This window comes from Mesoplodon densirostris, chromosome 3 (assembly GCF_025265405.1).
Source record: "Mesoplodon densirostris isolate mMesDen1 chromosome 3, mMesDen1 primary haplotype, whole genome shotgun sequence".
NCBI lineage: Eukaryota > Metazoa > Chordata > Mammalia > Artiodactyla > Ziphiidae > Mesoplodon > Mesoplodon densirostris.
Genome location: NC_082663.1, coordinates 31,081,145 through 31,095,418, shown reverse-complemented (window position 1 = coordinate 31,095,418; position 14,274 = coordinate 31,081,145). Strand labels below are relative to the sequence as shown.

Sequence of the window (14,274 nt, the reverse complement as noted above, 5' to 3'; positions counted from 1 at the left end):
AGTTACATATTAAACTGTAAGAATGTTAACATCCATTTAGTTTCCTTTTCATTCTTGGCTTCATTCAAGGTATCAACACGGCATTAACAGATGACAAGCTAGCTGTTAAAGGACACACCTGAATTTAATTACATGTGAAACAAGTTCTAATACAGGACACATTAAAAATATATATACTATGAAATTCAATTATTAAAAACCTCACCACTTTGTACATATCTGTTCTGCATACTTTTCTCCCTGAAAACGTTAGGACTCCTCGCCAGGATGGCCTGCAACAAGACTGGTATGTCGCCTTCTGGATCATCACTGCCAAGGTTATCTTTCAACTCTCTGGCATTGAAAAAATAAATACAAAACATTAAAACAGTGATGGATGATTAAGAATTCACCAGTGAAATTCAGAAAATGCTGAGGCAGAAAATCAAGAAGACTTATGGTATAAAAATAAATTACACAAGCATGTCTAACAGTTTCATGGATTTTTGAAGACGCTAATCCTAGAAGAAAAAGAATTATCCAAAAAATGACAGAGGGGAGCTCTTCTATGGACTTCTTCCCCCCCCAGTTTTATTTTAAACAGAAAAAAAAAAGAACCCCAAACATTATTTTATGGAACTATAAGTTTATTTAAGAATGTTCATATTAGTTTCAAAGGAGAAAATAGTGTCTATTCTAAACTATTCAAAATAATGGAAGGGTAGGGGTGATAACTGTGCACAGAAGTTGATATTTGGGCTTGGAATATATTTTCTCCCTTACATCTGAATGTGAGTGGATCTGTCTTTTTGAGAATGTCCTCTGAATGAAATAATGTTGCCACATTGATTAAGACAAGACCCAAGGTTACATAATTTTCCCCTCTTTATTCTGTTCTCAAATAAAGCCATCAGGGGAAAAAACCCAAGCAAGTGGTTAAGAATAGCTGCAATTAGTAAGTAGCAAATTAAGTTCACAACTATGGAAGGTAAATGATAAAAAAAATTAAATATAGGCAGTATTTTAAATCTTATATTCTACACGTCACTGTTCCACTCATTAAATCTAGTAAGATTCATAAAGATGGTATCCAATGATAAAATTAATTTCTGGGGGCAATCTTAAAGCAGCTCTCCATATAATAAATCATAACTATACATGTGCTATTTTATTTCCCTTATCTCTTTAAATATGTGGTGAAAACTTTTGATTAAGGATGTACATGTATAAGAAGTGATATAATATTTAGACAGTGTTGAATTTCTGGAGTGACATAACCAATCATTTCTCAGTTTCTCCATCAGAAAATTCACATTTAGTATTTCACCTAAATTCATCAGCTTTAAAAATGGCCCTAAAGTATGTGCTACAGCTAATGGCAGAGACCTCTCCATTATACTGTGCTTTATCCTCATTCCCCTAAATAATGAACTTTAAGTTAAACAACAGTAAAAGAATGGAAGGACACGTGAGTACCGCTGAGTAGTGGGTTGTGAACTTTTTTACATTTTTGTGTTGAGATATTATAAGTATATACTGCTTTTGTAGTAAAAAGTAAATTTTAAAAAGTATACTCGTGCAAAAGTTCTGTAAATAAGCTATGTAATTTAAGTGCATATTATTTTAAAAGTCTATTGTGTGAAAATACACACCTATGTTTATATTGTATGATAAATCCTGGAAAAAAATTAGTCCCAAATTCTGTAGTAGCCTTCCTTGAAGTTAATCTCTGAGTCCTTGTTATACTTTACATGAAAAGCATATAAACCTACTCCAAATAAAGCCAGCATTAAAGTCCCTAGTGCCTGGGAATTCTAACTACTCCAGCAATTCCAGGAAAAAGGGAGCTAGCTTCGCGAGCAACATTAGACCTCTGCACAGATCCATCCTGATGAATCCCAAGATCATTATAAGAACCGAAAAGGTCCTCATAGAATCACATGGTCAGAACTACTGTCTCAAAATAACTATGGCCTATTTAAATCTCATTAATATCTCATCACAGTAAGGCTATATTCTCACTTGGATATTCAAATAATTTAAAATAAACTATGCATTAAAAATTTTTTGAAATAAAACCAGGAATACTGATTCTCTTAGTAAGACCAAAACTTTTCATTTTATTTTAGATTGTACTTACATGTGATCTGTTGATACCTGGTTGAGGCTATGGACAAGCTGTGAAACCAAATTATCATCCCTACAGGCCAAAAGGCAGTTCACCTCTTCTGCTATTCGTGCATTAAAGAGAAGGCTCTTTGTAGTTGTAGCAGGTAAAGGGGATGGAAGAGGCAGCTGGTTCAGGACTATTGGGAATAAAATCAGATTATTAGAAACTGAGTGACAGAAAGAAATCTCTTTAGTGTTTAAATGTATTTGGGGATTAAAAATAAATTATAAATATAAATGTGACAAATTTATTAAAAGGCATTCCGTCTCTCCCCCAACAAACCCCAAACAACTCTATTAAAACTCTCCAAACGTCCCTTGGACCATAATAGATTATATTACTCTCTAAGAATAAAACTCTGTGCTAACTTTTCATGTCTTAAATCTTTATTAATTTAATAAATGAATAAAAAAAGTAGGGTTAAAAACTAAGTAATTTCCAAGAATTGAGACTATATTTATTATTTCTGTTATAAGATTTATCAGAATCAAATAAATAAACCAAGTAACAATACCTGACTCTTCACCAGATAGACAAGTAATGTGTGTTTTTTGTTTGTTTGTTTTGTTGTGTTTTTTTTTGCGGTATGCGGGCCTCTCACTGTTGTGGCCTCTCCCGTTGTGGAGCAACAGGCTCTGGACGCGCAGGCTCAGCGGCCATGGCTCACGGGCTTAGTTGCTCCGTGGCATGTGGGATCTTCCCGGACCAGGGCACGAACCTGCGTCCCCTGCATCAGCAGGCGGACTCTCAACCACTGAGCCACCAGGGAAGCCCTAATGTGTGTTTTTAAAAGCTTAAATAAATATAAAAATAAAGAGCTCACTTTGGTAGGAGAACAACGTCCCCAGAATAGGATTCTGAAGGAAGAAAAATATCTAAGGAATTTTGCTTTAAGTTATAAATTACTAAATAGTCTCTCTTCATTTTATTCTGACAGCAAACAAAAGGGCATAAATGTTTTACAGTAGTTTAAATTCAGTTATTTAATGTCTTCATATAAATGAAATTTGTTCATTTGTCTAAACTAATAGTTAAGAAAGTTAACTACAGTGTCTTTGTTTTTGGTTTAATTTCTAATCACCTATATAGTATAACTATCATGCCACTCAGCCACAATGGGTAATAACAGGGTTTTTATTAAAAAAACACTGAAAACAAATTATTACTTAATAAGTAGGGCTTATTGGGCAAATTTTAAAAATGAGGTACAGCTGAGATAACGGGCAGACCCCCCCCCCCCACTCCCAAAAGAAATTCCTGGTAGTATATTTGATTCTGTACTCCTACATATTACATGAATTTATGCCTTACCTATAACAGAGTGATAACCAAAACTAAAGACTGTTTCAAAAGCTTTCTTACCTGAGTTATTCTAACCCTACTGGCTACTTTCTTATTATGTCGGATTTTGTAAACTAGCCCTGCTGCAAAGCTGTAGGCTGTTATCTACTTTACCCCACTTAAACCAGCTGGAAATTAATAACAGAAAAAAATAGTATTTGGGGGAAAACAGATGAAAACATTTCTTGAAGTTATTTTCTTATAGCTCCTTTTATGAAGCCCCATATCTTGCATAATGCTTGCTATACAAAGAAAAGTATGCCATCTCCTCACAGTCTACCCTCCCCCTCATATCTCTTTTTCCCTTTATTCAGGTAGGATAAGGACTAACATTGTGAGGAGCTTTTTGCAGCATTACCCAGGGACTAGGAATTAGAGTTGCCTACCAAAAGAATGAGTCCCTAAAATATTATGCTACACTAATTAAATCTCAGGAGAATGAAGATGTTCTTAAACTTAAGTGTTCAGGGTAAAATAGGCTCTTGACATCTATGACAAACTCCAAAAGATTACTAAACATGACATCCAAAATAAATGTCACTAAGAAATCAGATTGTGTTGGGTTATCAAATTTTCTTCTTTGAAGGGCAGTTTCAGTTATCATTTCCATAAACACTTTTTAAAAGTCTATAATAGTTCCTCTATGCAAACCCATGCTTCTTTGGTTTTGATTTTCCTTAATGCTTTGTTTCATCTTCTTTGATCCTTACTTTTGCATTTATCCCTTTATCATATAAGACCTTTAAACAAACACACACTACCATTTCTTAATGGGTCCTTAGCATGAAACGGAAATTAAGGTCTTATCTATTATTAGTTGACTACACTAATTCTGTTACTTTCACATTTATGCCAATAAACCAAAGAAAATAATGTTGTGTGTCATTCAAAATCTAAAATCTTTACACATTTTGTTATTTATGACGCTGCAATAATTAATGTTATAGTCTCTTTAAAAATCAATGTCAGAGTAGAACATAGATAGAATAACCAAACTTACGGTCTGTGAGACTAGCAATCCCCGCAAGAGTAGTGATGGGGACATGGGGCATATCCCCATTCATCCTGAAGTTCTGGAATGGTGTTGCCTATGAAAGTACTTAGTTCAGGTGCCAGCTGTCATTACTTCCCATTTCCCAAACACTGCAACAAAAAACAAACAATTATTTGTAACAATATGTCGAATATATTACTACTAGGGAAGTGCTTAAAAAATAAAATTTTCTGCTTTTCTTGTTTGCTCAAACTATATAACAATAATAGCCATCATGCATATACTACTTACTGTATGTTACACACTGCAAAGTGCTTTGTATACAATAACTCATTTAGTCCTCACAACAACCAACTAAAGTAGGTACTATTATTTTCTGCATTTTACTGATGAGGAAATTAATTTACATGAAGTTTCAAGTAATTTGAGAGCAAAGATTAGAACCCAAGCAATCTGGCTCAAGAGTCTGTGTAACTAGTAGGCTATATTACCAGACAGGGATACTCAATTTTGACAAGCACTATTTTCTTTTCCACATCATAAATACATAAAAATTTAGCTTCAACTTGCCTTTCTAGTAAATAATGTGCACATTATTAAAAGATTTGTCTTATTAATATAGCTTCATAAAATAAATGGCAAACAAAAGAAGTCTGCTCTACATCAATTATCTAAGACAGTGCTAAAATAGAAAACTGAATTGTAATTTTTAGTTTAAACAGTTTAAATGTTTTTTTTTGAGGTTATACCTGCTAGTCATTAACTTTTAAGAGAACCTCTAAGTTTTTTTAATTAAAAACTTCAAAACAGTGTAATGATATAATAATAATAACTCCCCTTACTACTACATCTTAATGCAACTTTACAATTTAAGTTTTTCATTAAAAAAGTAGATGTATATAAGTAGTTAAAATTAAGAACTTTCTTTTTCCTCACTTTTATTATAAATATGAGATATACTGAGAAAACTTCCTAAAACATATATGTATGGTTTAACAGTTAAAAAGTAAGCTTCCATGGAATCATTCTAGCAATCTAGCTCCTTCTAAAGATAACAACTATCCTGTCTTTTTATCAACAGTAATCATTTCTTTTTCTTTTTATTCCTTTAATGACTTTTATATGTACATTCTTTTCTAGTAGCTGGCTAAGGAAAAAACACTGTTTTCCTTTGATGAATGACTGACACAAAACTTGCTAGTAGAAGCCCACTATAGGGAAAAGGCACAGGAAATAGTATAGGAAAGATATAATTACTACTGGCTATCCTCTATTTTTTTTGCTACACGATGGACTTTACACTTTGAAGTAATTTATTTGATTATTTAATAATCACTAAAGAAGTTTAAAGAAGCACTGCATATTTAACAGTTGCATCAAGCACTTAAAAAAATCAGTTAGAATTTAAAAGTTGACAGTCATCAAAACAGTACAGTTTTTCTAAGTTTAGGTTAATAAGAAAGTTCCATTTTATGATTAGTAATTGATGGGGAAAAAAATCACTGAATGCAAATTATGTATAGAACAGCACAAAACCTCTTGTTATTCATATATGACTCACTATTGAACATGTAAATTGCCATATTCATTCAAGCAGATTAAGTAACAAGTGACTGTGTTTAAGTATTTAATTCAGAGGATAGGAACCCATAAAGAATAATACACTAGGGGATTCTATTGTGGGCTATTTGACTTTATTCTATTTTCCTAAATTTCAGATGAGTAACATGTAAAGTAGACCCAACCCTAGGCTGGAGGTTTTTTTAGCCTAAAAAGATTTACATATTTAGTTACCACGTGTGAATTGGAAGATTAATAAATCTAACCATAATATTTTTCTCAGTTGATATAATAAAGGCATCTAAACACTCTGATGTCAACTCAAAACTGGGAGTAAGGGGGGGAAAAAGTGGGGAGCAACAGTGCTTGCTTGGTGCTTTAACTATGAATTAAGTATTTGGCTACTGACAAATATTTACACCATACTGCTGAACTGTGACAATTTCATGTAATCGAAGATTCTGAAGAACAGAAGACTTTGGTAGAAACAGACATAATTGTAGCTAAGGTCATAGATTTTAATGAATATGAGTAATCTATAGAAATGTTGCTGCCTTATGCTAGAAGGTGACCAAAGACCATCAAGAAACAACATTCCTAGAACTCTAAAAGTGAATATACACACTCCTAATTAGACATGGCATTTCTGGCTCTGGATTGGGCAGTGTTTGGTTCACCTGCCTCTGTGAAAGTACACTGTCTTTCGTGAAACTACCAAAACGGAAGCTGAAAGTCATTATCTCTGAGGAAGAATGTGTCCAGAATGAAATGGTAACCAAATGGTAAAGGTTATAATGAGTGCTTTAGAACTGTCGCTTAAGGCAGTGCTTTATTTAAAATCTGTGAATGGTGACTGATCAGTAGATTGTAAAATAAATTTAGTGGGTTGAGATCAATACTGAGAGAGGTGGAGAGAATAGAACTGTAAGGCTACACTGCACATTGCTTTGAGAGTCTAGGTAACATGTCTTACTAATGATGGGTCACCAAATCAAAGCAGTTTGAAAGTTGTTGATTTAAAGAAATGGAGGGGTAAAGAAAGTAGCCCACTGCATAAGTGGTAATGAGAATGAAATAAAATAATGCATGTAAATCACTTGGCATACTACCTGGCACATAGTAAGTGATCCAGAAAGTTAACAATGTTACTGCTAACTGGAAAAACACTTCCGGAGAGGCAGAGGGGAAACACAGGTGCATAAGGGAAAAGGGGTCTTTCAATACAAGTACTCCTTGCTTCTGAAAGACCTACTAAAAATTATTATCCAGTATATATTTCACCATAGTATTACAAATATGTGTAATAGTCCTAGGCATGCTCACCTACAATTACTAATCGTTAATTAGTGGAAGATATTTTGGTAAATTTCCATTTCAGCCCATTATATGAGTCTGAAGGGAACTTCTAAGCACTTGCCAAGATTTTTTTTTTTTTTTTTTTGCTGTACACGGGCCTCTCACTGCTGTGGCCTCTCCCGTTGCGGAGCACAGGCTCCGGACACACAGGCTCCGCGGCCATGGCTCGCGGGCCCAGCCGCTCCGCGGCATGTGGGATCTTCCGGGATCGGGGCACGAACCCGTGTCCCCTGCATCGGCAGGCGGACTCTCAACCACTGCGCCACCAGGGAAGCCCTTGCCAAGATTTTTAAAGACCCTAGTCTTTCACTCATTTAATTTCACTTCAAAATTTATGATTTCCTAATGTAAATGATAGCAATGAAGATAAAACAGTATTGGTAAAAGTTATAATAATAATATTCAAATTGAAATGGACTTGGAATAAAAGGCAATCTCATAATCTGATGGTAGATAAACTTTCCTGGACAGCCACTTTGTACCCCACAGCCCCAAAATGTGTATAATCTGTCTCAATAATTGCACTTTTTTAGTAGCGAAAAACTGGTAGAAATGATAACTAACATTTATTGAGGACCTACTATATAATAAAAACTGGTAATAAACACATAAAATGTACTCTCATTCAATTCTTATATAAACCTGAGGTACTAATATTCCAGTTTTATTTAATGAGGAAACTTCTTGATTTGTCACATTATCTCAGAAATCTTTCATAAATGCAGATATGTCTCATTCTTTTTCTAATATTATTTTATAGCTCGACTGAAATATCAAATTTAAATGAATGTTATTCAGTAAACTATACCATGTAAATATAAAGTAAGGTGACTATGGCTTTATGGAATCAGACTCCTTACTTGATAATTTATAACCACGTATATTTTGTACTTGGTTCACATTTTATGGTACTTCAAGTACTCTTACTTTCTTCTTGATCAGACTATAGAGCAGTAAGCAAAACTCACGTTGAAGAAAATCAGTCTTTGATAAAAGATTATAAAGAATAAGTTAACACCCTCATACTTTTTATGCTGAGTTAATAACTTCTCAAAATTGGCATAATATAATAACATTTTATTAAATATTGTCAAGCACAAACCCCTTATTTCTTCCATTTCTGAGCATATCATAGATGAGATAAATGTATGCTAAATATAAGATATCAATTTGGTAACTTTTCCCATAATAGCCATTCAGTCTGCCTTAAATTAATAAGTGAAATTCCATTAAATTGTACTTTGTATTGTTCTCCAGAAAATATGTGTCACCTTTTATTGGACCTAACTAAAGCATTTTCCTTTTACCTGATAGTTAAAATAGTCTCAAAATGTCATACTAGGTTAGATCAATAGCTCATCCAAACCCACACAGCTAGCTACTCCTTCAGTTATAAATGGTAGCCAAAAGAACACACTGTGCTTCTATAGTATTGAGCCCTTCATGACGATGCATCCAAAATACGTATTCTGTGTCACACACTATGCTAGCCAAGCAAAGTGCAATGGTTAACAAGATGGCAACAGTCTCTACCCTTCGAAATTTGAGTCTGGCTATGGGAATGTTATAAAGGGAGTATATCTTCCAGGAGGAGAAAAGGAAAAACAATAATTGAATTAAAACCTGAACCATTTGTGACAACATGGACCTTGAAGGCATTATGGTAAGTGAAATCAGTCAGAGAAAGACAAATACTGTATGATCTCACTTATATGTGGAATCTAAACACATACACACACAAGCGCGCGCGCAAACATACAACAAAACAAAACTCAGAATAAGAGATGAGAGTTGTAGTAAACAGACACGGGGGGTGGGGGAGTGGCTCGTGAGATTGGAGGAAGGTGGTCAAAAGGTTCATATTTCCAGTTATAATTAGTAGGGATGTAATGTACAACATGATGACTATAGCTAATACTGTCGTATGATATATAGGAAAGTTGTTAAAAGAATAAATCTAAATCCTAAGAGTCCTCAGCACAAGGAGAAAATTTTTTTTCCCTTTTTTCTTCCTTTTTTTAAATTGTATCTATATGAGAAGACTGATGTTAGCTTCTCATATAGTTACTGCAAACTGAAAATAATATCAATGTGTACAGTTCAAGCCCATTTTTGCTTAAAATACATTTTCATACAAATGATAGGCATGAAAAAAGGTTCTTTATATTTTTTAACCATTAACAATGGTTGGGGGTGGGATGTATTCTGGTATTTTGGGGAATTCCCATTTTTGTAATACTTATATCTGTGTTGCTTGGATTAAAAAAACTATTAGACAATTATTTTATAAGTCAGAAAAACAATGATATAAAATATGTATTAAAATGAAAAACATTAAACGAGCCTTCTAATAGGTGCTGCTATATGTGCACAGATTTCTCTGGTATATTTGTATAATTATCTATGAAACCTATGTTAAGAATCTACTGTATGAAGACCCTGTGCTAGGTATTAAAGACTAACAGAATATGCAGCGTACATGAATAAGCACTTTGGCCAGAGCATAAGGCCAGAAAGATGAATTAGACCCTGAAAAAGTATTTGCTATGAAATGTTGATTTTTTTAAATATCCTTGATATAAATGAACTTAGTAAGACTAAAATAAGAGTGATAAGGAAGATGGGGTGGTAGAGAGTGAAAATAGAGGCAGAAAGTTGTTGGAAGAATACTGCAATATTGAAATATAATGATGGTCTGATTTTGGATTCATTCAGATTAAAATGCCAAAGTAACATCCAGTTGTTGAAGATGTCTAAAGTAGGAACTTGGAAATTCTGGAATCGACAAAAGAGGTCAGAACTACAGTTATAAATATGGAAGTGAGCCATAGAAGACTGATAACAGTTAAATTATAATAACAGATGAGACAGGCAAGAGACCAGATAACTTTTGTAGTGGAAATTTTTTTAGCACTTCTTACATGCCAGACATTAACACATACATTTCCTTAATTACCAAAGTCAGAGGACTGTGAAGATGATCTCTATTTCAGAGGTGCAAAAATAAGGCTAAGAGCCTAAATGTTTTGCCTGTGGCTACACAGCACACAGCAGAGCTGATGTGTGAACTCAGGTGTTTCTAACCAAACCTTACATTCTCAAGCATATCTGAAGGACATAAAACTGGGAAATATCTACATTGCTATGACAGAAAAGACAAACCAATAAAAGGTAAAGGAAATGTTCCTCAGAGAAGCTAAATGTTTGTTGAAGGTCTCACAGCTTGTAAGTGACCTAGTCAAGACTACAAATGTTTGGATTTCTAGTTCAGTATTCTTTATACTACATTGTCTTACATGATTATAACATTATTTTGAATAAACCAACATTTTATATGTGTGGACTATTTAGGTAATTAGCACTTTTCTTCCTTAGTAATGTTAATTTCTTTTTTTCCTTCTTTTTTCTTTGGTGAGGAAGGAGGGAGGGAGGGCTTAAAACTAGTACATTTTTATTGTCTCAGTTTATATTACATTTAATAGAATAAGCTGTCTCAAATTCTTTTGGGAAATAGGTGGCATGTAAATCCTACGTAGCTAGATAAGTAAATAAATAAATACATGTTGTACTATTTACTATTTTAAATAGGTAACAGTGACTCCCTAGAGTGGCACCTCTCCAGCAGAATCCTTTCACTTTATCAAGCTACCTCCAGATTCCTTTTTGCTGCCTACTATTTAAGAATGAATTTTTCACATTCTGTTTAAAGACACTTCCAAAAGACCTTCTTCAAATCCTAACTCAAAAACAGTTCCCAATCAGCTGTCTGTAAAAATTTTCACTTCTTTAAAACATTTCTCCCTTTCTATAGTTCTAAATTATTTCCATTAAATAAGAAAAATGCAAAATAAAACAAAGCTCTAAATCTCTCTCTAAACACACGCTTTGCTTTTGGAATCCTAAGCTCTCTGCAGCCACCATGCTGGATACCAATAACCATCTGGATACCAATAACAGTAATGTTGTTATATCTTAATATATTTAATATGTAATAGGAGGATATATTTACATTATTGAGTACTATTATGAAGGGAAAGAGAAGTCACTAAGAAGTAAATCTGGTTGAGATTTAGGGTATCTCAAAAGCACTTTATAGAATATGTGTATGTTCATTGAGAAGTAAAACAATTAGTATAACTTTATATATTTCTCTAATCAGTCTTGTTCCTTGTTCTTATCAATGTATTTCACATGCATTTTTATTTGAACTGACTTTAACAAAAGTTCATATTACTTTAAAAGGTCCCCCTTGATTATAACAGTTAAAGTGACTTACAGAGGTGCAGAGTAGTTACATGATGTCTAATGATAACAAAATACACAAAACTACAAGCTTCATCAGGAGAAAAATAGTCCCGAGCCCTGGAATTTTTTTTTTTTTTTTAAACATAAAGGCCATGGAGGAAATTTCCGAGTCCTACTATGAGTTATCTGGGTTACTAGTACACCTCCACATCAAAAATTTTATTTCTCACATTCTTTTCCACTGCAAAAGAAAGAGCCTCTCTCAATATAGTTTAAGACCGATTATTATATCACAAGATGATTTCCTATACAATGGTAGTAGAAATGCAAAAATCAAACAATAGTCATTTTATTTCTTTCTAAATGAGGCTGAGGTCTTAAAGAACTATAACATTTGGATGTAGGTCTAACCTATAACTTTTGACCATTACACACTTGATGATACACAATTAATTTAATCTAAAATATGAGAGAAAATGCTTTTACGTAAAATTACTGAACAGTCCACAAGAGGGCACACTTTCAACTACTGTAAAAATTTTTAATTCACTTTTTTCTTTCTAGTGCATCAAATATATTGGCCAGATTCTTCTGAACTGATCATTCAACATCACTAGAAAGCAAGAGATCCTGAAGTCTGTAATTCTTTTTGTTTAAACACACACAAGCAAATTTTTTGGATGCATATAAAATATAAGAAAAGCCTGGATACATGAAGACTTCTACATTAATATTAAATGATAAAAGTATGGAATAGTCTTATTAGCCATCTTGGTCCTGTTAGCTATTTGGAATTTGGCTGCCCTAAGAATCTTTTCAAAAAAACTCTGGCTACTTGGAAAATTTTTTTTTATTACCGCAATAAGTTTAGTGAACATCTATCATCTCATACAGAAACAAAGAAAAAGAAAAAAAAAATTTCCCTGTGATGAAAACTCTTAGGATCTACTCGCTTAACAACTTTCATATATAACATACAGCAGTGTTAATCATGGTTATCGTGCTGCACATTACATCTTTAGTACTTATTTATCTTGCAACTGGAAGTTTGTACATTTTGACCACCTGCATTCAGTTTCCTACCTCCCAACCCCAGCCTCTGATAACCACAAATCTGATCTCTTTCTCTACGAGTTTGTTTGTTTTTGAAGTATAATTGACCCATAACACTATGTTATTAGTTCCTGGTGCACAACATAATGATTTGATATTTCTATACATTTCAAATGACCACCACAGGAAATCTAGTTACCATCTGTCACCATACAAAGATCTTACATTATTCTTCACTATATTCCCCACACTGTACATTTCATCACTGTGACTCATCTATTTGGTAACTGGAAGCTTGTACCTCTTAATCTTCCTCATCTATTTCACTCATCCCCTCACCTCTCTCCCCTCTGGCAACTACCTGTTTGTTCTCTGTATCTGTATATCTGTTTTTGTTTTCTTATGTTTGTTCATATGTTTTGTTTTTTAGATTCCACATATAAATGAAATCATATGGTATCTGTCTGACTTGTTTCACTTAGCATAATACCCTCTAGGTCCATCCATGTGGTCGCAAATGACATCAGCCATAAAAAATGTGTGTGTGTGTGTATACACACACATACACATAACCACATCTTCTTTATCCATTCACCTATCGATGGGCACTTAGGTTGCTTCCATATACTGTAAATAATGTGATGAACATAGGGTGCATGTATCTTTTCAAATTAGTATTTTTGTTTTCTTCAGAAAAATACCCAGAAGTGGAATTGTTGGTTTGTATGGTACTTCTATTTTTAACTTTTTGAGGAACCTCTATACTGTTTTCCACAGTGGCTGCACATTCCCACCAACAGTGCATGAGAGTTCCCTTATTTGTTGACTTTTTGATAAGTAGCCATTTTGACAGGTGTGAGGTGATATCTCACTGTGGTTTTGATTTGCATTTCCCTGATGATTAGTGATGTCAAACATCTTTTCACATGCCTGTTGGCCATCTATAAGTCTTCGTTGGGAAAATGCCTATCCAGGTCCTCTGTCTGGTTATTTTGATCCTCATTACGTGACATATTCCCTAGGAACAATAAATCTTTAAGACACTCAGTAGGAGAATAAATGGATATGTTTCAAGTACTTTAGGAAATTCTTCCAATTCAACAGTTTAAGATCATTACTTAAAGTACCTAAAAGAACAATTGAGGGGCTTCCCTGGTGGCGCAGTGGTTGAGAGTCCGCCTGCCGATGCAGGGGACACGGGTTCGTGCCCTGGTCCGGGAAGACCCCACATGCCGCGGAGCGGCTGGGCCCGTGAGCCATGGCCGCTGAGCCTGCGTGTCCGGAGCCTGTGCTCCGCAACGTGAGAGGCCACAACAGTGAGAGGCCTGCGTACCGCCAAAAAAAAAAAAAAAAAAGAACAATTGAGAAAGTGTACACACAGAAGATATACAAAAAAATCATGATCACATGCATAATGTGCATTAATGATCCGTCTTCTGCCCTAACCCATTCAAAGATGTCACTTCCAGCAACTCTCTTCTCTCTCCTGTAACAATTTTCCCTCTTATTGGATCACTCCAATCAGCATATGAACATCTATATGTTGATAACTCCTACTACTCCCCCCCAAAAAAAC

At 34.2% G+C, this 14,274-nt stretch overlaps 1 protein-coding gene across 2 annotated transcripts in view; it reads right to left on the bottom strand.

Annotated features, from left to right (window-relative positions):
• NIPBL (NIPBL cohesin loading factor) overlaps nucleotides 1-14,274 on the bottom strand; it is a 199,123-nt gene that overhangs the window by 112,371 nt on the left and 72,478 nt on the right. For both annotated transcript variants that reach the window (XM_060092809.1, XM_060092810.1), the window contains exons 2-4: nucleotides 4,491-4,633; nucleotides 2,120-2,285; nucleotides 206-333 (exon numbers count right to left, since the gene is read on the bottom strand). In XM_060092809.1, the coding sequence (XP_059948792.1) occupies nucleotides 206-333; nucleotides 2,120-2,285; nucleotides 4,491-4,554 (358 nt within the window). In that variant the 5' untranslated portion in view covers nucleotides 4,555-4,633. The remainder of the gene's footprint in view (nucleotides 1-205; nucleotides 334-2,119; nucleotides 2,286-4,490; nucleotides 4,634-14,274) is intronic.